Source organism: Panthera pardus, unplaced genomic scaffold (assembly GCF_024362965.1).
Source record: "Panthera pardus isolate Hobbes unplaced genomic scaffold, ASM2436296v1 HiC_scaffold_24, whole genome shotgun sequence".
Classification (NCBI taxonomy): domain Eukaryota; kingdom Metazoa; phylum Chordata; class Mammalia; order Carnivora; family Felidae; genus Panthera; species Panthera pardus.
The window spans coordinates 22,415,095-22,442,007 of record NW_026526810.1 but is presented as its reverse complement, the minus strand read 5'-3'; the positions used below and the strand labels follow the sequence as shown (position 1 = coordinate 22,442,007).

The following is a 26,913-nucleotide window of genomic DNA, read 5'->3' as shown; positions in this document are numbered from 1 at the left end:
TTTCTATTTCTTCCTGAGTTTTGGAAGTGTGTGGGTGCTTAGGTATTTGTCCATTTCTTCTAGGTTGTCCAGTTTGTTGGCATATAATTTTTCATAGTATTCCCTGATAATTACTTATATTTCTGAGGGATTGATTATAATACTTACATTTTCATTCATAATTTTATCTATTTGGGTCCTCTCCCTTTTCTTTTTGAGAAACCTGGCTGGAGGTGTATCAATTTTGTTTATTTTTTCAAGAAACCAACTCTTGGTTTTATTGATCTGCTGTAAATGGCATGGTGGGTCATAGTGAGACTGCGTTCTTCTTCATGGCTGTGCCCTTAGTTCCCGATAGCTGGCCCAAAGCTCTGAAGCTATTAAGCCTTCAGACAAAGACGCACCAGCTTCTGGATTGCAATGTATTTTCCTCTCAGGACTGCCTTCGCTGCATCCCAAAGCGTTTGGATTGTTGTATTTTCATTTTCATTTGTTTCCATATATTTTTTTAATTTCTTCTCTAATCGCCTGGTTGACCCATTCATTCTTTAGTAGGCTGTTCTTTAACCTCCATACTTTTGGAGGTTTTCCACACTTTTTCCTGTGGTTGATTTCAAGCTTCATAGCATGTGGTCTGAAAGTGTGCATGGTATGATCTTACTTCTTTATACTTATGAAGGGCTGTTTTGTGACCCAGTATGTGATCTATCTTGGAGAATCTTCCATGTGCACTTGAGAAGAAAAGTATCTTCTGTTGCTTTGGGATGCAGAGTTCTAAATATATCTGTCAAGTCCATTTGGTCCAATGTATCATTCAGGGCCCTTGTTTCTTTATTGATCCTGTGTCTAGATGATCTGTCCATTACTGTAAGTGGAGTATTAAAGTCCTCTGCAATTACCACATTCTTATCAATAAGGTTGCTCATGTTTGTGATTGTTTTATATATTTGAGGACTCCCATATTCAGCACGTAGACATTTATAATTGTTAGCTCTTCCTGATGGATAGACCCTGTAATTATTATATAATGCCCTTCTTCATCTCTTGTTATAGCCTTTAATTTACAGTCTAGTTTGTCTTATATAAGTTTGGCTACTCCAGCTTTCTTTTGAGTTCCAGTAGCATGATAGATAGTTCTCCATCCCATCACTTTCAATCTGAAGGTGTCCTCGGGTCTAAAATGAGTCTCTTGTAGACAGCAAATAGATGGGTCTTGTTTTTTTATCCATTCTGATACCCTATGTCTTTTGGTTGGCGCATTTAGTCCATTTACATTCAGTGTTATTATAGAAAGATATGGGTTTAGAGTCATTGTGATGTCTGTAGGTTTCACGCTTGTGGTGATGTCTCTGGTACTTTGTGGTCCTTGTGACATTTCACTCACAGAATCCCCCTTAGGATCTCTTGTAGGGCTGGTTTATTGGTGATGAATTCCTTCAGTTTGTTTGGGAAGACCTTTATCTCTCCTTCTATTCTAAATGACAGATTTGCTGGATAAAGGATTCTTGGCTGCATATTTTTTTCTGTTCATCACATTGAAGATTTCCTGCCATTCCTTTCTGGCCTGCCAAGTGTCAGTAGATAGGTCTGCTACTACTCTTAGGCATTTACCTTTGTAAGTTAAAGCGTGTTTATCCCTAGATGCTTTCAGAATTCTCTCTTTATCCTTGTATTTTGCCAGTTTCACTATGATATGTTGTGTAGAAGATTGATTCAAGTTTTGTGTGAAGGGAGTTCTCTGTGCCTCTTGGATTTCAATGCTTGTTTCCTTCCCCAGATCAGGGAAGTTCTCAGCTATGATTTGTTCAAGTACACCTTCAGCCCCTTTTTCTCTCTTTTTCTTCTGGAATTCTTTTGATGGCGATATTGTTCCATTTGATTACATCACTTAGTTCTCTAATTCTCCCCTCATACTCCTGGATTTTTTATCTCTCTTTTTCTTAGCTTTTTCTTTTTCCATAATTTTATCTTCTAATTCACCTTCTCTTCTCTGCCTCTTCAGTCTGTGCTATGGCCACCTCCATTTTATTTTGCACCTCATTTATAGCATTTTTAAGCTCCTCCTAACTATATCTTAGTCCCTTTATCTCTGTGGCAATAGATTCTCTGCTCTCCTTTATGTTTTTTTCAAGCCCAGCAATTAATTTTATGACTATTATTTTAAATTCTTGTTCCATTATATTGCTTACATCATTTTTGATCAATTCGTTAGTTGTTGCTACTTCCTGGAGTTCCTTTTGAGGAGAATTCTTCTGTTTCTTCATTTTGGGTAGATCCTGCGGTATCTCCAAACTGCAGGGCACTTCCACTGTGCTCTCCAGAGTAACTTGTCTTGTTGGTAACTTCCGCTGTGTTCTCCAGAGTAACTTGTCAGACTGGTGTGTACCTTATCTTCCCCTCTCTTAGGGGCAGGACTCACTGGAGTGGTGTGGCCCCTGTCTGGGCTGCTTGCATACTGCAAGGCTTGTGGTGCTGCTTTGATGGGATCTGGCCAAGGGCGTATTAGACAGGGTGGATCCACAAGGTGCACAGTGGCGGGAGGGCCAGGCTTAGCTTGCTTTGCCGTAGGTGGTCCCCTGTGGGAGGGTCCTGAAGCACCAGGAGGGAGGCTGGCCCCTAGGAGGGATGTATCCACAGAAGCATGGCATTGGGTGTTTGCGGGGTGCAAGGAAGTTTGGTGACGGGAACTGGTTCCCTGTGGACTTTCGTCTGGGGGATGGGAGAGGGAAATGGTACTTGCTAGTGCCTTTGTTCCTCCGCTGAGCTGAGCTCTGTCCTTCTGGGACTCAACAAGTCTCCCTCCCGGCATCCTCTCGCCCTCTCCACTCTCAGAGAGTAGAGCTTTTGAGTTTTAACATTCCAGATGTTAAGTCCCAGTGGCTATTAGAACTCATGCAGTCCGGCCTCTCTGCTTTTGCAAGCCAGACTTTGGGGGCTCTGCCTTGCAGGTTGGGCTGCCCCTCCACTGCCCTGGCTCTCTCCTGCCAGTCCGTGTAGCATGCACCGCCTCTCTGCCCTTGCTACCCTCTTCTGTGGGCCTCTTGTTCATGCTTGGCTCTGGAGAGTCCGTTCTGGTGTTTTTCTGAGTTATTTAGGCAGATGTGGGTGGAATCTAAGTGATCAGGAGGATGAGGTGAGCTCAGAGTCCTCCTACACCTCCAACCTCCTCTTCTTTTCTTTTCTTGGATTTGGTTTGTTATTTTTTAGCTTCTTAAGTTGTAAAGTTAAGTTTTTGATTTGAGATCTTTCTAGTTTTTTATGTAAGCATTTATAGCTATAAATTTCCCTCTGAGTACTGCTTTAGATATGTCTCTTAAGTTTTAATCTGTTGTATTGTTACTTTCATTTGTGTCTGTTTTCTGTTACCTCTTGTGATATTTTTCTTGGCCAATTTATTGTTTAAATTCAACAAATTTGTGAATTTTCTAGTTTTAACTTTGTTATCAGTTAACTTTATTCTGCTTTGGTTGGAGAAGATACCTTGTATGATGTCCATCTTTTTAAGCCATCTTTTTAAATGGAGACTTATTATGTGTGTCCTAATGTGTGTTGTATCTTGGAGAATGTCTAGAGTAGGGATTCTTAACCTTGAATTCTTAGACCTGTGTTTGTAAATCATCTGTAGGTATTGAAATTATTTTGTTCATGTATGTTGTTTTGGGTAGGAGTTCCATAACTTTCATGAAATTCTTAAAGATGATTGTCACCTTAAAAGGATGTATCACAGATTCTTGATTAATCTATTCTACTTACACCCTGGATGAGAAACATGGATGATAAAGCATAATAGAGGGATGATGTTACAGACTTGGAAATTTAACTCTCTCTCTGAAAAGTTAAAAAGGGCTATCTTAGATAGCCATCTCAGGAAAGGCTTAGTTATCTAGTCTCCTGTCAAGATGATGAGACCCATTAGAAATGCCCCTGCTTTTGTCTTCTCTATTCCATGGTGCCAATAATTTAGTCACAATTTTTGATTGTGGCAACATGTTAGATCTGCAAATTCTCAGTCTCTTTCTAACCATGCTTGTGGCTTCAGCCTGTCTATAAACTGCCTCATCTTGAATCCTGTTCTCTTGCTCTCATCCCCTCCATGAATCCTGTCAAGGTTTTGCTCATTTCTTATTTCCTGGTATTCTGACAATGCCTTCCAATAACGGGCTTCAATACCTATAAACCTGCTCTGCTGCATCTCTGACTTGGGCTTCTTTTTGGAATGATTCTTGTCACAATTAAATTAGGTGAACATTTCCTTATCTTTTCATGATTCCCATAAAAAATTAAATATATTGCAATTATAAAATAGGAAGACTGAATCAAACAAGGCAAGAACATTAAGAAGGTAAACCTTGAATTCCTAATGTTTGCTGAGTTTTATTCTTTTGGTGAAGTTTTGTTTCTTTGGTGAAAACTATTTAATAGGAATTTATTCGTCCCCTGTGGGCACATCAAGGAATTTGAGCTGATGGTGTTAGGAAACAGAGAGAGAAATCTTCAGGAAATGGATTTTTATAAAATTGTATCCCAGGAAATTCTGTCCAGTGTTCTTTAGCAAGAGGCTTCTTATTTCCCCTTCAGAAGAGGATAAGACAGTCATTTGAGTGGGGTATAGCTACACTGTCATGTAGTTGCTCTACACACATTCCTCTTTTTCTCACTGTTTTTAAATATTTAATAGAGGCACAGTCATGGAAATGATGGTTTGCGAAAGTTATCCATGAAGATGTGCTGCCAGTGAGCTCAAATTACAAAGTGCATTGATAATGGTAACAATATCAGAAATACAATAATTAGCTCTCATATGGCTGATCTGTGTAGTTCTCTTAGTTGTTATATACACTAACGTCTTGGGTGAACATTCCTGTAAGCTATTTCAATTTAGTTGGAATGCTGTAATTATTGATTATGGGACTGAAGTCCTTATGACAGTGTGCTCTTCATTTCATTAGGTGATAGTGAAAGAATGAAGTAGCATAATTTACCATATTAATTTACCAATTATCCTCCAATAAAATAATAAATAAGTGAAATTGAATGATTTGGGGGAGTTTGCAGATATAATTGTTCTTAGTCATGAACAAATAAGGCAGATTTCATGGTAACATATTTGTTTAAAGATTTAGGTATCTTTTGTTGTTTTCTTTGTTAATGAGCATTTACATTGAAATTTGGTCATGATCCATTTCTTAAGTAGAAGTGTTTGGTGGTTTGTATTTTTAATAAGATTGGAAGCATCTTTAATGAAGACCATGTCATCTGCTTTTTTTGTTTCTACTACACTCTGGGTACATACAGTAAAAATTTCATAAATGAGTCTTAAATCTAGTTTGTGATACTCTAGTAAAAATTTACAGGGCCTACAAAATATTTCTACAATCTTTCCTTGACAATTACCTTATTTTTAAGGTATCATGTTTTTGTTTTAGAATTAAGTTATTTGTCTCAGAAATATCTTTTGCAGTTATAGGATTAAAAACTTTAAAATAATTATACTTCATTTAACAGCTACCCTAATACTGATTTTGTAATTCAGTTACACTCACCATAGAGCATGAAATTTTTAAAAACAGTTGAGTTTTATAAGTATCAAAGGATGAATTTATAAGGATTCTTGGAAATAGAACAGTTTCCATAAAAGGTACAGTTCTTGTTTCCTGTTTATTTTTTTAATCATAAAAAAAAATGTTTTTTAAGGCGGCTCCATGCCCAACATGGGGCTTGAACTCATGACCCTGAGATCAAGTGTTGGATGCTCTACTGACTGAGCCAGCCAGGTGCCCCTTATTTCCTACTTATAATTAGAGTATTTTTTTTTTTTTTGTAAAACTTCATATTTAAAAAACCAAGAAATACAAACAGACATATTAAAATTTAGTTTTGTTAGAAAAAAATTTAAAATGTACATATGATTTGTATTAGAAACAAAAATAGCACAGAATGTGAAATAGTATCATAAATCATATCTGAATATAATTTTAGAAATTATATAATCCAGCCTTCTTATTTTACCCATAGGAAACTGAAAAACTACATGATCTGTCTGACATTATGTAATGAATTACCAGCAGAACTAACCTTTAGTTCTGGACTTATCTTTCATGCAACAACTGTTTACTGAATATTTATTACCGCTTGCACTGTTTTGGGTGCTATTCATGAGCCTGAAGAAGTTATAACTATAACAAAACTGTTTTTGATCAGACACATCCTATTGATATAAACATCAAAGATTTTATAAAAATGTATTTAAGGACTTTCTTTTAGAAAGGAATATCTGTGCCATTCCTGCTGTGGATATTATCTTGGGTTATTGATATTTTTCATCAAGCGTTTCTGTTTTTTTTAATTTTTTCAGTTATTTTCTACTGTTATTTTGAAATGATAGAAATTTACCAGATAATGAGTGCAACACAGAACATAGATCTTGGTGTCCAGACACAAGATGTATAGCAAAGGTTATAGTTCTGTTCTATTATTCCTCTGGATCACTAAAAGTATTTGAGACTTGATTGATGAAGAGAAAGAGTCAGTTTATGCCTTTGAAGTAGATTTTGCTCTTCCATGCATGGTGACTCAGTGGGAGTTAAAATTTTAGAAAAAATCATGGTGTTTTTCTCTTAGGATGTGAGATGTGTTATAACGATAACCATTTATTTATAACAATAAACGGCATGAGGGAGAAAAGTGTTTTTTCCCTTTCAGGTTCAGGAATAGCACTTAGGAGTTTAGTCTGTGTATTGACATTAGTTATTATACTTGGTAATATCATAGCAGGAGAGGTGACTTTGGGCTGTAGGATTGTGGGAGAGTTTTGCACATGGTATTTGTACTGTCCTTTGCAAGGAAAGTGAGGAATAGTCATGATTTCCATGTTTCCTCTAAGCTAGTTGTAGGACTTTGGAAGAAATCACCAAACCTTTTTCTACCTTTGTGTCTGTAAATGAGGAGTTTGGTATAAATGAGTGCTGAGGACCTTCAGCCTGAATATAAGCATTTAGTTTGGTATTGGGAGAATAGTTTGGCAAAAGAAATGCCGTAAGCAGGTGTTTAGGTAGACTTGCAGGCATCAGTGGGGAATTTGAGTATGTTATTTTGAGACTTGCAACAATTTTTTTTTAATATGTCAAGTTGGCTAGCATACAGTGTTTACGACAGTTTTCTAAAAATACTTATTTTTGAGAGAGAATGAGAGAGCTTGAGTGGGGGAGGGGCAGAGAGCGAAGGAGACAGAGGATCAAAGTGGGTTTGCCCTGGGACCATAGAGCCCACTGTGGGGCTTGAACTCACAAACTGTGAGATCATGACCTAAGCTGAAGTTGGATGCTTAACTAACTGAGCCACCCAGGTGCCCCATGACAAATTATTTTTTAGTATCATTGTTTACTTATTCTTAGCTGCAGTAGGTCTCTTGAGTTTTGTTAGTAGGAAATACCATAAGAGAAAATGTCTAATCAAGCCAGCTTGTAAATGAGTTGAGATAAAAATTAGCCACTGCAGTAGAATATTTGTATCATTACCCAGGCAACTGCAAAGTTTATTTATCCACAAAGAACCTGGTAAAAATTAAATTAAAGGAGAGTGGTTTCCATTAGCAGATTTTCATTTATAAGTTTTCATTCATTGAATATGTTTTGTATTTTTTTTTTTTTACTAGGCTGCTTATGTAGAAAATTAAGGGGAAGTATTTGAAAGAAATGAATGATTAAAGGTTGAAGACTACTGTGAATGATACTGTTAGTTTTGAAAGTGGTTTACTTGCCATTTTTCTTTCCAATGATTTCTCTTTTGAACTATTTATCTATTTGTAGCTTTTAAAAAACTTTTTAAAACTATTGTTCTTAAAAATAATGCTTTTAAAAACTTGTTTCACTTTTGGTAAAGCTCTTTCTTATAAGGTTCCCTTTATCACTGACTTCTCATGTGATGCATGTTTCTATCCCTTTATCACCACAGGGGCACACCACTGTGCACATTCCTGTAGTTGAATTGGAGAGCTGTGTTGATGTCCTGGGCCCAAGGGCCTGTGCACTAGTATTGTGTGTCAGGAGGACAAAGGGATGGCGCCAACCATCCTGCTCTGTGCGCCAGTAACTAGAATTAATTACAAACCAATCGAATCCGTTGCAGCCAATTGGTAAACTAATTGGTAATTTTAGCTGTATATCTATATGTAGTTATCTGAATGCCTATAACATTACTTTCAGAGCCACTTTTGTTCTGTTTCATCCTGATTGACAAAATGGCCTTCATAGCTGTAGGGAGAAAGATGTGCATCAGTGACTAAGAAGCTGCTCCAGCTGCGTGTCTTGTTTGTATTCCCTTGTTCATAAAACATGACTCAGATTACAGCTGCATGGTACCACTCTGATCATTTCGGATAACATTGTGCTAAACATTCCTTAAAATAGGTTGTTTAAGCCACCAAATGTACTTTCTCTGTGCCAACTAGTATCAGAAGTGTAGCTGCTTATATGCTTGCCCATTAGAGGGTTTTTTTCTGTTTTTTTCTTTTTTTCTTTCTTTTTTTTTAAGCAAAAAGGGAAATCATAAAACTTCTGAAATAAATTATTCTGAATTATATCTTTCTGTGCCTAATGTAGGCGATTTAAGTTGAACTTAATTGAATTTGAATTATATTCGTAGAATTGAGAAAAGGAAGCCAAGTAAATTAAAAAATTTTTTCCTTTTCCTGATTGTAGAAGACTTTTATTACCAAGGATTTGGCACTAAGGATTACCTTTGAAAGGAAATAAACAATACTTCTTTGTTCAGAAGAGTATTTTAAATTAGAATATAACATTTATGACTAATGTGAGGTTGGTACTGTATTTTATTTGTGGCTAATTTGGCATACATAATCAATCTTGGGTCTGATTTCCAAAGTGTATCTATATTTTAAAAAACATAAGTGAAAAGTGTTTTTGAGGTTTTGAGTTCCACTGAATACTAGAAAGTAAGCTTAGTTATGGAAAAGTAACATGTTTATAATCCAAGTGATCATTTTTATACTTGGTTGGAGTTACAATAATACTAGAAAGTAAGACTTAGTTATGGAAAAGTAATGTATTTATAAACCAAATGATCATTTTTATAGTTGGTTGGTATTTTCTGATGGTCATCTTTGGGAGTATGGAAAGTTGCCATTTCTAGTAAAATGAGACTGGTATGTCTCTATAGTAAGGTGAGTAGGGTGAGAATGGTATGAGACTGATAAAGTGAACACTTTAAATTTCTTTGTCTTATACATTTTAAATGACAACTTTGGGCAATTAACCACTGTCTACACACATATTTATACTTGGGATCAATTTTTCTTTCTGAGCAATGGAATGGATCTCAGTGGCCTATATTTTTATAGTCTTTTCTTATATACATTTTCATTGCCATTAGTATGCAAGACTAATCAGTACCAAGAAGAAAAAATCTTTGCCAAATATGTAGAATGTAGTATTACAGTAATGTAACTTGGATTATCTAAAGACAAAAATTAGCTTTCCCTGCTAATATCAGGAACAAAATACTGATGTCTATTCTCACTGCTTCTTTTCAGTCTTATACTCGAGGTTCTAGCCAGGGCAATTAGACAAGATAAAGAAATAGAAAGCATCCAGATTGAAAGGAAGAAGTAAAATTATATCTGCAGATGGCTTATAGAATATAAGAATATATCTGCAGATACATATAGAAAACCCTATAGAATCCATTCACACACATAAAATTATTAGAGCTAATAAACAAACTCAGAAGGGTTGCAGAATACAAGATCAGTGCATAAAATTGTGTTTCTATATGTTAGTAATGGACAATAAAAAAGTGAGATTAAGAAAGCAGTCCCATTAAAATGGCATGAAAAAGAAAAAAAAAAAAGAAACATTGAGTAATAAATTTAACCAAAGACGTTCAAGACTTGTACACTAAAAACTACAAAACATCATTAAAAGAAATTAAAGAAGACCTAAATAAAGAGGAAGATATCTGAACTTGTGGATTGAAAAACTTAATATTAAGATGGCAATGGTCCCCAAAGTGATATACAGATTTAGTTCAATCCCTACTGAAATTCTAATCTCCTTTTTTGCAGAAGTGGACAAGGTGATCCTAAAATCTGAATGGAAATGCAAGGGACACAGAATAGCCAAAAACCATCTTGAAAAAGAACAAAGTTCTTTTCAAAACTCAGAATTCAAAACTCATTACAAAGCTACAGTAATCAAAATAGCATGGTACTGGGATAAGGATAGTTATAGATCAATGGAAGAGAATTGAGAGTTCAGAAATAAATCCACATCTGTGTCCATTGATTTTTGATAAGGGTGCCAAGACCATTTAATGGAAAAAGAATAGTCTTTTCAACAAATGGTGTTGGGATCAACTAGATATCTGCACACAAAGAATTAATTTGGATCCTTACCTCACACCATATACAAAAAAATAACTGAAAATAAATGAAAGATCTAAATGTAAAAACTAAAACTATGAAATTCTTTGAAGAAAACATAGGTGCAAATCTTTGTGACCTTGGACTTGGCAGCAGTTTCTTAGATATGATACCAAAAACACAACCAAAGGTAAAATAAATAAATAGAATTTCATTAAAATTAAAAACTTATGTGTATTACAGGATGCTGTTAGTTGACAAGACACCCCACAGAATGAGAGAAAATATTTTCAAGCCATGTGTCTTATAACAGTCTAATATTTAGAATATATAGAGAGAACTCTTGCAGCTCAAAAATATGAAGGACAAATAACCTAGGCCAAAAATTGGCAAATAATTTGAATAGACATTTCTTCAAAGAAGATTTGCATATGTCCAATAAGCACATGAAAATATGCTCAATAAGTTTAGTCATCAGGGAAATGCAAATAAAAACCACAATACTACTATACTTGTTAGGATGACTAGACTCAACAAATCAGAAAATAGCAGGTGCTGCTGAGGTTGTCAAGAATTTGGCCCTCATACAGACATACCTTGGACATCCTCCAGGTTCAGTTCCAGACCACTGCAATCAAGCAAATACCACAATAGAGCAAGTCAATGAATTTTTTGGTTTCCCAGTACATATAAGTTATGTTTATACTGTAGTCTAAGTGTGCAATAGCAGCATGTCTAAGGAAACAATGTATGTGCCTTAAATAATGCTTTATGCTAAAAATTGCTAGCAGTCATCTGAGGTTTCAATGAATTGTAACCATAACAAATATAATAGTAATGAAAAAGTTTGAAATATTACAAGAATTACCAAAATGTAACATGAGACAGGAAGTGAGCAATCACTGTTGGAAAAATGGTGTAGACAGACTTAGCACAGGGTTGCTACAAACCTTCAATTTGTAAAAAAACATGATATCTGTGAACTGCAATAAAATGAAGCATAGTCAAATGAGGTGTGCCTGTATATTGCTGCTGGGAATGTAAAATGGTGCAGCTGTTGTGGAAAACATTTTGGTAGTTCATGTTAAATTTAGAGTTACCATATGACTTAGTAAATCCACTACTAGGTATACACCCAAGAGAAATAGAAACATTTTCCTAGAAAAACTTGGATGTGAACGTTCATAGCAGCATTATTTCTAATAGGCAAAAGGTGGAAACAAGCCAAGTATCCATCAACCGATAAATGAATAAGCAAAATGTGTTTGTTTATGCAATTATTTAGTCACGAAAAAGAATGAAGTACAGATACGTGGTACCAGATGGATGAATCTTGAAAACATTAGTGGCGCCTGGGTGGCTCAGTCGGTTGAGCGTCCGACTTCGGTTCAGGTCATGATCTCACAGTTCATGAGTTCGAGCCCCACGTCAAGCTCTGTGCTGACAGCTTAGAGCCTGGAGCCTGCTTCGGATTCTGTGTCTCCCTCTCTCTCTGTCCCTAACCAATTCGCATTCTGTCTCTGTCTCTCTCAAAAATAAATATTAAAAAAAAATATTCAGAAAAAAAAACATTAAATGAAAGAATTTCGCCACAAAAGGCCATATTCTATATGATACTGTTTATTTGAAATGTCCAGAACTGGCCAATCCATAGAGACCAAAAGTAGATTAGTGGCTTCCAAGGGCTGGAAAGAGGAGAGAATGGGGAGTGACCGCTGATGCATACTGGGTTTCTTTTTGGGGTGATGACAATGTTTTGGAATTGGATAGATGCACAACTCTGCATGTACTAAAAGTGACTGAATTGTATAATTATAAATGGTAAATTTTATGGTGTGTTAATCTTATCTCAACCAAAAAAAAAAATGAGCAAAATAATGCCAGTATTATACAGACTCTTCTAGAACATAGAAAAAGAACTCTGCCAGCATAACCTTGATAACCAAAGGTTTCAGGAGAAAGAAAAATAGAGACCACTTAGGAATACAGATGCACAAATCCTAAACCAAATATTGATATATTAATCTGGTTATTCAAATACTGGACAATACATCACAGTCAAGTTAGGTTCTTTCCAGTACCACAATGTTGGTTTTATCATTTGAGAATGAAATTAATATTTATCAAATTAGATGAATAAAGGTGAAAATCATATGATTGTCCCAGTAGACCTAGGAAAAATACTTGATGAAATTCAGCAAACTGAGAATGAACATCTTTACTAATAGAATCTTCCAAAAACCTATGTAAACATCATACTTAATGGTGAAATGTTGAGAACTTTCCTTCTGAAATTGGGAATGAGACAAAGTCTGCTATCTTTATTTCCATTCAACATTGTCCTTAAGATCCTGGCCAACACAGGAAGACAAGAATAACATATAAAATATATAACACTTGGAGAGGAAGAAATAAATATGTCATTATTCACAGATGACCTATTCATAATTATGTATTTAGAAAATCCAGAAGAATCTAAAGAGAAATTATTAGATGTATTGAGTAAGTTAAAGTTGCTGGATACAAAAATCAATGGTAACAGAAAATGAAAAAAAAGTTAAATAGCAACCCTTTATTCTTAGGGCTAAAGCTAAAAAAAATGTGCAAGACCTCTACATAGGAAACTATCATACATTTTGAGAGACACTGAATAAGGTACAAGTATATATAGGTATAAATAAGATACATATATTTCTTCATAGACCAGAAGATACAATATTATAAAAATGTCAGTTTTCATCTAGTTGTTTTATAGAATATATGCAATTACAATTAAAATTGTATTTTTAATTTTTTCTCCTGGGAAATTGATAACCTGATTTTAAAATTTGTATCGAAATAACAAGGGGCTGGCATTAGCCTAGTCAAAGATATAGTTGGAGGATTTACTCTACTGGGTTTTGCGTTTTATTTTAGAGCTACAGCAGTGTAAGTTAGGTTGATATTGGTACAAAAATAGATAAACAGACCATTGTAACAGAGGAGAGACCCCATGCTCTAAAAGACAATATTGGAGAATATCTTCCTGACCTGTGGTAGGAAAATAATTGCTTAAAATTGATGCAGATAGTATCAGTCTTAGAGTCAGAAGTTAGACTACCTTAAAATTAGGGATTTATGTTCATCAAAACATTCTATTCCATCAGGAGAGTAAAAAGTCAAGTATATGTGTGCAACATGTATAACCAAAAAAGGCCCATATCCAGAAGATGTAAGGAATTCCTTCCCATCAAAGAGTCTTGAATAGGCACTTCACAAAATGAGGATGGCTAATAAGCATGAAAAAAGGCTGAAAATCATTAATAATCATAGAAAACCATCTTGAAACCAAAATGAAACCATTACATAACCACCACCGAGAGTGGCTCAGGTTAAAGTAAACCCCAAACAGACAATACCAAGTGTAGTTGAGGGTGTGGAGTAAGGAGGACTCATACACTGCTGGTGAGAGTGGCAACCACTTTGGAAAACAGTTTGGTGTTATATACTGGAGTATAGCATATGCTCTTCTTGTGACTCAGTATTTCCTCTCTTGGGCTTGTTCTCAACAGAAATGCATACATATGTGCAGAGGACATACATGAATAACAGCATATAATTTGGAAATCACCCCAGTGTTCTTCAGCTGTAGATTGGATAAATAAATATGCATGCAGTATAATACTGTTCAGTAAGTGACCTTGGACAATGGCAATAAATAAATTGCAGGTTCATCCTGCAACATGGATGAGCCTAGTAAACAAAGTAAAAAAAGGAGTCACAAAATGTTAATACTCTATGAATTTCATTTATATGAATTTCAAAATCAGGTAAAAATTGAACTATTACAAGTCAAAGCAGTGGTTGCCTCAGAGCAAGGACAGAGTAATGATTGGGAGGAGACACCAGGTAATTTCTAGAGACTAGCATTGTTCTGGGTGGATGGATGCATGGGCCTTTGCTTTGAAATGATCTGTATATACATTTATACACTTTACTGTTTATTAAAGTTAATAATAAAAAAGATTAAAAGAATGGTCACGGGGGGCGGTTCTTGAGAAAGAATATCAATACCATCTCTTGGTCTTTGGACTCTCAGCTTTACTAATTTCTTATCATACAGTGAGAATGAAAATAAAACAAAATAAAAAAAACGAAATCAGTAGGTTCTGCTACTTTCTCAATGAGGAGTATAATGTAAAAACTATTAATTCCTAAGTACTTCAGTCTAAAGTTTTTTCTTAAAACTTTTCAGTATCAGAATGGAGTTTAATGATGTTGTTTGTTTTAACTAGGAGGTGCTAATGATGCTGGATAACTATGTGAGAGATTTCAAAGCATTGATTGACTGGATTCAACTTCAGGAAAAGCTAGAGAAGACAGATGCTCAAAGCAGGTAATGAACTTTGGTCTGTATAGCAGCCAGCAATTTCAAAAGCAGTCATTGAAGTTGACAGTTAACTTGACTTAAGCTTAACTTAAAACTTGTAAAAATCTAAAAGTTGGGATCTGTATTTCTTATTCAGCTCAGTAACAGATATTTATTGGGTACCTACTAGTGCAAAGCACTTTTAATCAGTACAGAGATTTAATTGGTGAATATGATACATTGACTACTCTCATGAATTTGTAGTGTAAGGGTGGAATAAAATAGAGCTTATTATTACAAAAAAGCTATTACAGGTGTTCAGAACAGGACAGGGTCATTTCTCTTGTAGGGGATAGATGAGGAAGGATTTCATGCAGGATGCAGAAGTGTTTAAAAGATGTGATGGATCTTAACAAGTGGTTGGCCTCTTATTTTATTTTTTAAAGTTTATTTATTTTGAGAGAGAGAGAGAGAGAGACAGAGCGTGAGCGGGGGAGGGGCAGAGAGAGGAAAAGAGAGAGAATCCCAATCAGTGCTGATAGCGTGGAGCCTGCTGAGGGGCTCAGATTGTGAGATCATGACCTGAGCCCAGATCAAGAGTGGGACACGTAACCAACTGAGCCACCAAGACGCCCCAAGTGGTTGGCCTTTTAGATGAAGAGAGAAAATTAAGACAGCTATTAAAATGCAGAGTATGTGTGAAGTGAAAGTAATGTAGGGAAAATTATAGTATTTCTTCTTATATATTTATTTAAGTTTATCTTGAGAGAGCGCGCGCAAGCAGGGTAGGGGCAAAGAGAGAAGGAGGGAGAGAATTCCAAGCAACTCTGTGCTGTCAGCACAGAGCCCAATGCAAGGCTCGAACCCGCGAACTATGAGATCATGACCTGAGCTGAAGTCTGACACTTAACTGACTGAACCACCAAGTCTCTCCATGTTTCTTCTTAATGTAGTACTCAGTGAGGAAAATTGATGATTTTCGATTAGGGGAGTAATGCGAGATCAAAGTTACTTTAGAAACCTTCATTTTTTTGTTTGTTTGCTTCAAAATTTTACCTAAATTCCATTTAGTTAACATATAGTATAATAGTTTCAGAATTAGAATTTAGTGATTCATCACTTACGTGTAATACCTAGTACTCATCACAAGTGCCTTCCTTAATATCCATCACCAATTTAACCCACTCCCCTGCCTATGTTTCCCTCCAGCAACCCTCTTAACTATAGAGTTAAGAGCCTGTTTTATGGTTTGCACCCTCCCTCTTTTTTTTCCCCTATGTTAATCTGTTTCGAGAAACTTTAATTTGAAATAACCACACAACATTTGAGTCCTAAGTGCCACGCTCTGGAACTATTGTTGTGAAGGAAACAGACGCAGTCCCTGCCCTTAAGAGATACATAGTGCATTCACAGAAAAGATTGATGTGAAATACTTATCAGTGCACAAAATTCATCAAAAAGAAATACAGGGTACTTGGGAAATATAAGAAAAAGCACCATCATCCATTTTGCTGAATCAGGAAAGCTTCCCCAAGGAGGGCATATTTAAGTGAGACAGAAGTATCAAGTAGGTGTTAGCTTGACAACCAGAGAACAAAAGGGTAATCCCGGGTAGAGGTGATGGGTATATGTGATATCCTGGAAGTAGAAGAGAGCACAGTATAGTCAGGGAATTTACAGTTTAGCAGGACTGCAATGGAGAGAACAAGGGGAAGATAGCATGAAAGGAACCTAGAGAGGTAGGTTGGGACCAGATTATGTAGGGCTCTGTAGACATGATACAAACTTTAGACTTTTTTTAAGTTAAGGAAGTGACATGTCAGATTTGTGATTTTAAAATTCTTTCTGGCTGCAGTGTGGGGAGGTTGAAGTACAGCAGTATAGAGTATAGATTATGGCTATTCAGACTGGAATAGTAGCAACAGGGAGAGTTGAGAGATAACTCCAGAGATAGATGATCAACTAGGCTTAGTATTATTTTGGTTATGTGCAAAGGCAGAAGAACAATTTATTACTCAGTTAAGCTTATAAGTGAAAACTGAGCCATTGTGAACTGGACCAAGTCACTTGAAGCTACGATGGTACCTTTTTACCCAGAGAAAACAGGCCTAGGCTCCTCTTTCCCTTGGATTTAACTGTGGTTCAGTTTCTATAAGTGGAATCATTCAGTACAGAACATGTTTTTTGTCCTATCCTGAGGTATCAGCCCCATGAAGGAATGAGGAGACTAAAGGTATCCCAAGAGACAAGTCCAGGAAGGCTTGATCCCCAGGAAACCAAATTCAGGGAAACCACGATGTGTTGATTTTTTAACATTTTTGTTCCTCATAATAAAAAAAATTGTTTTTAATTCGTGTGTAGTTAACATACAGTGTTATGTTAGTTTCAGGTGTACAATATAGCAATTCAACAATTCTGTACATTATTCAGTACTCATCTTAATCCCCTTTACCTGTTTCACCCATCCCTGCCCTTACCTCTGGTGACCATTGTTTGTTCTCTGCAGTTAAGAGTCTGTTTTTTGTTTTTCCCCTTTGTTTTGTTTCTTAAATTCCACATATGAGTGAAATCATATGGTATTTGTCTTTCTCTGACTGACTGACTTCGTATCTCATAATGAAAATTTTTGATATGGTGTTTTTGGTACTTGATTTACCCACACTCCCTGGGTGGGTCAAGCCTAGTTGTCTGTGTTTGTACCAAACAACTTCACACTTAACCCTGGATAATAGGTAAGTAGATTTGTGGGGGCAAGGGATGTGCATTCCCTCACTGGGTTGAACCAAGTTAAGGGATCATCATGCTGATTTGGGATTGGTGGCTCTATTGTTTTTGTGAAGATAAGCAGAAGAAAGTAGGTTCCAAGAAAATGGAAAAGATATACCCAGAGAATCAGGAAACAAGAAATCATGTGGACTTTGAGAGCGTCAGAGTGTTGCTTTAAAGCCTCTCTCTTCTTGGTCTTATCCTCATGAGTCTTGATTCTTGTGTTTTTCCCACCTTGGATGTCCTTGACCTTGTACATTTTATATCCTTGCAATAAATCTTTATTTTCTTCTTTCCTTTTTTTAAAATTTCTTTTTAAAATTTATTTATTTTTAATATAATTTATTGTTAAATTGGCTAAAATAACAGTGTACAGTGTGCTCTTGGTTTTGGGGGTAGATTCCTGTGATTCATCACTTACATATAACACCCAGTGCTTATCCCAGCAAGTGCCCATCACCCATTTTCCCCTCTCCCCCACTCTGCCATCAACCCTGTTTATTCTCTGTATTTAAGAGTTTCTTATCATTTGCCTCTCTGTTTTTATCTTATTTTTCCTTCCCTTCCTCTATGTTCATCTTATTTTGCCTAGCATAATACACCCTAGTTCCATCCACATTGTTGCAAATGGCAAGATTTCATTCTTTTTGATCACTAATATTCCATTGTACAGTAAAACCTTGGTTTGTGAGGATAATTCATTATGGAAACATGCTTGTAATCCAAAGCACTTGTATATCAAAGCAAATTTCCCCTTAAGAAATAATGAAAACTCCACAGATGTTTCATTTCACAGCCCAAAAATATTCATATAAAAATGATTGCAATACTATAATATAATGCAAAATAATAAAATATAAAGAAAAATAAATTAACCTGCATTTACCTTTGAAAACCTTCATAGCTGGTGTGAGGAAGACAAGAAAGAGGAAGGTTATTGTGTAGGACGACTTTCACTATCACTAATGGAATCAATGCTATCTGTTGGCTCAGTGGAATCTTTTACTTTTCATGCAACTTTAACAAGGAATCTATCCAATGATGCTTGCTTTTGCCTCCTTTTGAGGGTTTCATGCAAATGTGACATTGCATTGTTGTTAAACAGATTCATTGCTTGCACTGCTAACAGCCTTATTTGGGTAGTGCTTTTCTACAAAACTTTGCATTGTTTCCCACATTTTACACATCTCCTTAATCTCATTTGAAGTGAGGAATTCTTCTGCCTTCTTTTCTTCCTCCTCTGCAGACAAGATGCAGACACAGACTTACAAAATCTTGTACTTTTGGCCAGTCGCATACCTTGTTTGTGCTTCTTGATGATTTCTTTCTTAACTTCTATCATAATCATTTCCTCCTTCTTACTGCCTTTCTTTTCAACCTTTTTCTGCATGGGAGCCATTGTGCGCCCTTGCATGGATGTTAACGACAGTACAGTATGAATAAACTCTTGTCATATATGGTATTTAATGTAACTGGCAATAAGGCAGCAGAGGAAAGGGTCTATATATGCAGGCAGCCTGACCTAGAATGAAGCAAAGCATTCCTAAGCTTACTCTTATATGGAAAAACAAAGGACTGTCCATAGGTCCTTGAAGTAACAAAAAATACACTAGTACCAATTCTGGGCACCTTCTAGTGTTCTGAAAAATCACTGATTTCTGCCAAACCAAACCGCAGCCTGAGACTGAGCATTCGAGCATGGGCGATAGTAACCCACAATCCTACAGCAGGAGAGGGAGAGAACCAGTTCTGATCATGTGATATATGGCATCCCATAATACTTGTATTACAAAACTGCTTATCAAGTGAAAATTTATTAGAAATTTTTGCTCATCTTGTTGAACACTCAATAGAAAAAGTTACTTGCAAAATCCAAGATTTAACTGTATATGTGTGTGTGTGTGTGTGTACATTATATATATATATATATATATATACACACACACACATATACATATATATACGTATATACATACACACACACATATATATATGCATGCCACATCTTCTTTATCCATTCATAAAACAGTGGACATGTGGGCTGTTTCCATAAATTGGTTATTGTTGATAGTGCTACAGTAAACATTGGGGTGCATGTGTCCCTTCAAAGCAGCATTTTTGTATCCTTTGGATAAATACCTTGTAGTGCAATTGTGGGGTCATAGAGTAGCTCTATTTTTAATTTTTAAGGAACCTCTGTACTGTTTTCCACAGTGGTGCCACCAGTTTGCATTCCCACTAGCAGTGCAAAAGTGCTTCCCTTTCTCTGCCTCCTCATCAACATCTGTTGTTTCCTGAGTTGTTAATTTTAGCTATTCTGACAGGTGTGAGGTGGTATATCTTTGTGGTTTTGATTTTCCTGATGATGAGTGATGTTGAGCATATTTTCATGTGTCTGTTAGCCATCTGATTTCTTCTTTGGAAAAGTGTCTATGTCTCTTACCCATTTCTTCACTGGATTATTTGTTTTGGGGGTATTGAATTTGATAAGTTCTTTATAGGTTTTGGATACTAACCCTTTATCTGATATGTCATTTACAAATATTTTCTCTCATTCCGTCAGTTGCCTTTTAGTTTTGTTGATTGTTTCCTTCACTGTGCAGAAGCTTTTTATCTTGATGAGGTCCCAATAGTTCATGTTTGCTTTTGTTTCCATTGCCTCTGTAGACATTCTAGTAAGAAGTTGCTGTGGCCGAGGTCAAAGAGGTTGTTGCCTGTGTTCTTCTCTGGGATTTTGATGGTTTCCTGTCTTATATTTAGGTCTTTCATTCATTTTGAGTTTATTTTTGTGTATGGTGTAAGAAAGTGGTCCAGGTTCATTCTTCTGCATGCCACTGTCCAGTTTTTCCAACACCCATTTGCTGAAGAGACTATCTTTTTTCCATTGGATATTCTTTCCTGCTTTGTTGAAGATTAGTTGGTCATACGTTTGTGGGTACATTTCTGGGTTCTCTATTCTGTTCCATTGATCTATGTGTCTGTTTCTGTGCTAGTACCATACTGTCTTGATGATTCCAGCTTTGAAATACAGCTTGAAGTCTGGAATTGTGATGCCTCCAGCTTTGGATTTCTTTTTCAATATTACTTTGGCTCTTCGGGGTCTTTACTGGTTCTATACACATTTTAGAATTGTTTGTTCTGGCTCTGTGAAGAATATTGGTATTATTTTAATAGGGGTTGCATTGAATGTATAGATTGCTTATAGTGTCAACATTTTAAGAATATTTTTCTCCCAGTCCATGAGCATGGTATATTTTTCCATTTCATATCTTCTTCAATTTATTTCATAAGCTCTTTATAGTTTTCAGCACATAGATCTTTTACCTTTTTGGTTAGGTTTATTCCTTGGTATTTTATGATTTTTGATGCAATTGTGAAGGGGATCGATTCCTTGATTTCTCTTTCTGTTGGTTATCGGTGTATAGTAATGCAACTGATTTCTGTACATTGATTTTATATCCTGCGACTTTGCTGAATTCATGTAACAGTTCTAACAGTTTTTTGGTGGAGTCTTTTGTGTTTTCCACGTAGAGTATTACTGGGACATCTCTTTTTATCTTAACCGCTTATCAGCATATATACTCTTTGCTTCTTGAGGCAGCTTTTAGATATAGAAAACAACCTTAAATTCCCTGTAGATGGCATTACCCATCTTCTGTTCCTCAAATCAAGCATCGAAATTCATTTCACTTAGACTTGAGATTTAAATGTAAAAACTGCAATATTTATATATTTTTATTTTGGGTAAGAATTCTTTTTTTTTTTATTAAATATGAAATTTATTGTCAAGTTGGTTTCCATACAACACCCAGTGCTCATCCCAACAGGTGCCCTCCTTCAGTACCCATCACCCGCCCTCCCCTGCCTCCCACCCCCATCAACCCTCAGTTTGTTCTCAGTTTTTAAGAGTCTCTTATGTTTTGCCTCCCTCCCTCTCTAACCTCTTTCTTTTTTTTCCCTTACGCTCCCCCATGGTCTTCTGTTAAGTTTCTCAGGATGCACATAAGAGTGAAAACATATGGTATCTGTCTTTCTCTGTATGACTTATTTCACTTAGCATAACACTCTCCAGTTCCATCCATGTTGCTACAAAAGGCCATATTTCATTCTTTCTCATTGCCACATAGTATTCCGTTGCGTATATAAACCATTCTTCAGTTGATGAACATTTAGGCTCTTTCCATAATTTGGCTATTATTGAAAGTGCTGCTACAAACATTGGGGTACAAGTGCCCCTATGCATCAGCACTCCTGTATCCCTTGGGTAAATTCCTAGCAGTGCTACTGCTGGGTCATAGGGTAGATCTATTTTTAATTTTTTGAGGAAGCTCCACACTGTTTTCCAGAGCGGCTGCACCAGTTTGCATTCCCACCAACAGTGCAAGAGGGTTCCCGTTTCTCCACATCCTCGCCAGCATCTGTAATCTCCTGATTTGTTCATTTTGGCCACTCTGACTGGCGTGAGGTGGTATCTGAGTATGGTTTTCATTTGTATTCCCCTGATGAGGAGCGGCGTTGAGCATCTTTTCACGTGCCTGTTGGCTATCTGGATCTCTTCTTTAGAGAAGTGTCTATTCATGTTTTCTGCCCATTTCTTCACTGGATTATTTTTCAGGTGTGGAGTTTGGTGAGCTCTTTATAGATTTTGGATACTAGCCCTTTGTCTGATATGTCATTGGCAAATATCTTTTCCCATTCCATTGGCTGACTTTTAGTGTTGTTGTTTGCTTCCTTTGCAGTGCAGAAGCTTTTTATCTCCTAGGGGTCCCAGTAGTTCATTTTTGCTTTTAATTCCTTTGTCTTTGGAGATGTGTCAAGTAAGAAATTGCTGCAGCTGAGGTCAGAGAGGTTTCTTCCTGTTTTCTCCTCTAGGGTTTTGATGGTTTTCTGTCTCACATTCAGGTCCTTTATCCATTTTGAGTTTATTTTTGTGAATGCTGTAAGAAAACGGTCTGGTTTCATCCTTCTGCATGTTGCTGTCCAGTTCTCCCAGCACCATTTGTTAAAGAGACTGTCTTTTTTCCATTGGGTATTCTTTCCTGCTTTGTCAAAGATTAGTTGGCCATACTTTTGTGGGTCTAATTCTGGGGTTTCTATTCTATTCCATTGGTCTATGTGTCTGTTTTTGTGCCAATACCATGCTGTCTTGATGATTACAGCTTTGTAGTAGAGGCTAAAGTCTGGGATTGTGATGCCTCCCACTTTGGTCTTCTTCTTCAGTACTACTTTGGCTATTCGGGGTCTTTTGTGGTTCCATACAAATTTTAGGATTGCTTGTTCTAGCTTCGAGAAGAATGCTGGTGCAATTTTGATTGGGATTGCATTGAATGTGGAGATAGCTTTGGGTAGTATTGACATTTTGACAATATTTATTCTTCCAATCTATGAGCATGGAATGTTTTTCCATTTCTTTGTATCTTCTTCAATTTCCTTCATAAGCTTTCTATAGTTTTCAGCATACAGATCTTTTACATCTGTGGTTAGGTTTATTCCTACGTATTTTATGCTTCTTAGTGCAATTGTGAATGGGATCAGTTACTTTATTTGTCTTTCTGTTGCTTCATTATTAGTGTATAAGAATGCAACTGATTTCTGTACATTGATTTTGTATCCTGCGACTTTGCTGAATTCATGTATCAGTTCTAGCAGACTTTTGGTGGAGTCTGTCGGGTTTTCCATGTATAATATCATGTCATCTGCAAAAAGTGAAAGTTTGACTTCATCATTGCCAATTTTGATGCCTTTGATTTCCTTTTGTTGTCTGATTACTGATGCTAGCATTTCCAACACTATGTTAAACAACAGCGGTGAGAGTGGACATCCCTGTCGTGTTCCTGATCTCAGGGAGAAAGCTCTCAGATTTTCCCCATTGAGGATGATATTAACTGTGGGCTTTTCATAAATGGCTTTTATGATGTTTAAGTATGTTCCTTCTATCCCGACTTTCTTGAGGGTTTTTATTAAGAACGGATGCTGAATTTTGTCAAATGCTTTTTCTGCATCGATTGTTAGGATCATACGGTTATCTTTTCTTTTATTAATGTGATATATCACATTGATTGATTCGTGAATGTTGAACCAGCCCTGCAGCCCAGGAATGAATCCCACTTGATCATGGTGAATAATTCTTTTTATATGCTGTTGAATTCGATTTGCTAGTATCTTATTGAGAATTTTTGCATCCATATTCATCAGGGATATCGGCCTGTAGTTCTCTTTTTTTGTTGGGTCTCTGTCTGGTTTAGGAATCAAAGTAATGCTGGCTTCATAGAATGAGTCTGGAAGTTTTCCTTCCCTTTCTATTTTTTGGAATAGCTTGAGAAGGATAGGTATTAACTCTGCTTTAAATGTCTGGTAGAATTCCCCTGGGAAGCCATCTGGTCCTGGACTCTTATTCGTTGAGAGATTTTTGATAACTGATTCAATTTTTTCATTGGTTATGCATCTGTTCAAGCTTTCTATTTCTTCCTGTTTCAGTTTTGGAAATTTGTGGGTGCTTAGGAATTTGTCCATTTCTTCCAGGTTCTCCAGTTTGTTGGCATATAATTTTTCACAGTATTCCCTGATAATTGCTTGTATTTCTGAGGGATTGGTTGTAATAATTCCATTTTCATTCATGATTGTATCTGTTTGGTTCCTCTCCCTTTTCTTTTTGAGAAGCCTGGCTAGAGGTGTATCAATTTTGTTTATTTTTTCAAAAAACCAACTCTTGGTTTCATTGATCTGCTCTAGTTTTTTTTAGATTCTATATTGTTTATTTCTCCTCCGATCTTTATTATTTCTCTTCTTCTGCTGGGTTTGGGGTGTCTTTGCTGTTCTGCCTCTATTTCCTTTAGGTATGCTGTTAGATTTTGTATTTGGGATTTTTCTTGTTTCTTGAGATAGGCCTGGATTGCAATGTATTTTCCTCTCAGGACTGCCTTTGCTGCATCCCAAAGCGTTTGGATTGTTGTATTTTCATTTTCATTTGTTTCCATATATTTTTTAATTTCTTCTCTAATTGCCTGGTTGACCCATTCGTTCTTTCATAGGCCGTTATTTAACCTCCATGCTTTTGGAGGTTTTCTAGACTTTTTCCTGTGGTTGATTTCAAGCTTCATAGCATTGTGGTCTGAAAGTATGCATGGTATGATCTCAATTCTTTCATACTTATGAGGGGCTGTTTTGTGACCCAGTATGTGATCTATCTTGGAGAATCTTACGTGTACACTGGAGAAGAAAGTATTTTCTGTTGCTTTGGGATGCAGAGTTCTAAATATATCTGTCAAGTCCATTTGGTCCAATGTATCATTCAGGGCCCTTGTTTCTTTATTGATCCTGTGTCTACATGATCTCTTCATTCCTGTAAGTGGGGTATTAAAGTCCCCTGCAATTACCACATTCTTATCAATAAGGTTGCTCATGTTTGTGATTGTTTTATATATTTGGGGGCTCCTGTATTTGGCACATAGACATTTATAACTGTTAGCTCTTCCTGATGGATAGACCCTGTAATTATTATATAATGCCCTTCTTCATCTCTTGTTATAGCCTTTAATTTAAAGTCTAGTTTGTCTTATATAAGTATGGCTACTCCAGCTTTCTTTTGGCTTCCAGTAGCATGATAGATAGTTCTCCATCCCCTCACTTTCAATCTGAAGGTGTCCTCAGGTCTAAAATGAGTCTCTTGTAGACAGGAAATAGATGGGTCTTGTTTTTTTTATCCATTCTGATACCCTATGTCTTTTGGTTGGCGCATTTAGCCCATTTACATTCAGTGTTATTATAGAAAGATACGGGTTTAGAGTCATTGTGATGTCTGTAGGTTTCACGCTTGTAGTGATGTCTCTGGTACTTTGTGGTCCTTGTGACATTTCACTCACAGAATCCCCCTTAGGATCTCTTGTAGGGCTGGTTTAGTGGTGATGAATTCCTTCAGGTTTTGTTTGTTTGGGAAGACCTTTATCTCTCCTTCTATTCTAAATAACAGACTTGCTGGATAAAGGATTCTTGGCTGCATATTTTTTCTGTTCATCACATTGAAGATTTCCTGCCATTCCTTTCTGGCCTGCCAAGTTCCAGTGGATAGATCCGTCACTAGTCTTACCAGTCTCCCTTTATATGTTAGAGCGTGTTTATCCCTAGATGCTTTCAGAATTTTCTCTCTATCCTTGTATTTTGCCAGTTTCATTATGATATGTCATGCAGAAGATTGATTCAAGTTTTGTCTGAAGGGAGTTCTCTGTGCCTCTTGGATTTCAGTGCCTGTTTCCTTCCCCAGATCAGGGAAGTTCTCAACTATGATTTGTCCAAGTACACCTTCAGTCCCTTTCTCTTTCTCTCTTCATCCTCTGGAATCCCTATTATACAGATATTGTTGTGTTTCATTGCATCACTTAGTTCTCTAATTGTCCCCCTCATACTCCTGGATTTTTTTTATCTCTCTTTTTTCAGCTTCCTCTTTTTCCATAATTTTATGTTCTAATTCACCTATTCTCTCCTCTGCCTCTTCAATCTGAGCAGTGGTTGCCTCCATTTTATTTTGCAGCTCATTTATAGCATTTTTAGCTCCTCCTGACTGTTTCTTAGCCTCGATCTCTGTAGCAATAGATTCTCTGCTGTCCTCTATACTTTTTTCAAGCCCAATGATTAATTTTATGACTATTATTTTAAATTCATGTTCTGTTATATTGCTTAAATCATTTTTGATCAATTCGTTAGCTGTCGCTACTTCCTGGAGTTTCTCTTGAGGAGAATTCTTCTGTGTCATCATTTTGGATAGTCCCTGGAGTGGCGGAACTGCAGGGCACTTCCCCTGTGCTGCCTGGGGTAACTTGTGTTGGTGGGCGGGGCTATAGTCAGACCCGGTGTCTGTCCCCAGCCCACCGCTGGGGCCACAGTCAGATTGGTAGGTACCTTATCTTCCCCTCTCCCAGGGACAGGACTCACTGTGGAGTGGTGTGGCTCCTGTCTGGGCTACTTGGACACTGCCAGGCTTGTGGTGCTGCTTCAGTGGGATCTGGCGTATCAGCCAGGGTGAATCCGCAAGGTGCACAGGGGTGGGAGGGGCAGGCTTAGCTCACGCTTTGCTGTTGGTGGTCCCCTGCGGCAGGGGCCCTGAAGCACCGGGAGGGAGGGAGGCAGGCAGACCCTTTGGAGGGATGAATCCACAAAAGCACAACATTAGGTGTTTTCGCGCTGCAAGCAAGTTTGGTGACGGGAACTGGTTCCCTTTGGGATTTTGGCTGGGGGATGGGTGAGGGAGATGGCGCTGGCCGGCACCTTTGTTCCCCAGTGACCGAGCTGAGCTCTGTCTTCCCGGGCTCAGCAACTCTCCCTCCTGTTGTCCTCTCGCCCTCCCTGCTCTCTGAGAGCAGAGCTGATGACTTTTAACCCTCCAGATGTTAAGTCCCGGTGGCTGTTAGAACTCAGGCAGTCCGGCCCCTCTGCTTTTGCAAGGCAG

General features: G+C 37.0%; 1 protein-coding gene across 3 annotated transcripts in view; it reads left to right on the top strand.

The window, feature by feature from the left end:
- The window catches only part of SCAPER (S-phase cyclin A associated protein in the ER), a 504,168-nt gene that overhangs the window by 54,793 nt on the left and 422,462 nt on the right, over positions 1 to 26,913 (top strand). For all 3 annotated transcript variants that reach the window (XM_019441359.2, XM_019441358.2, XM_019441356.2), the window contains one exon: positions 14,632 to 14,732. In XM_019441359.2, the coding sequence (XP_019296904.1) occupies positions 14,632 to 14,732 (101 nt within the window). The remainder of the gene's footprint in view (positions 1 to 14,631; positions 14,733 to 26,913) is intronic.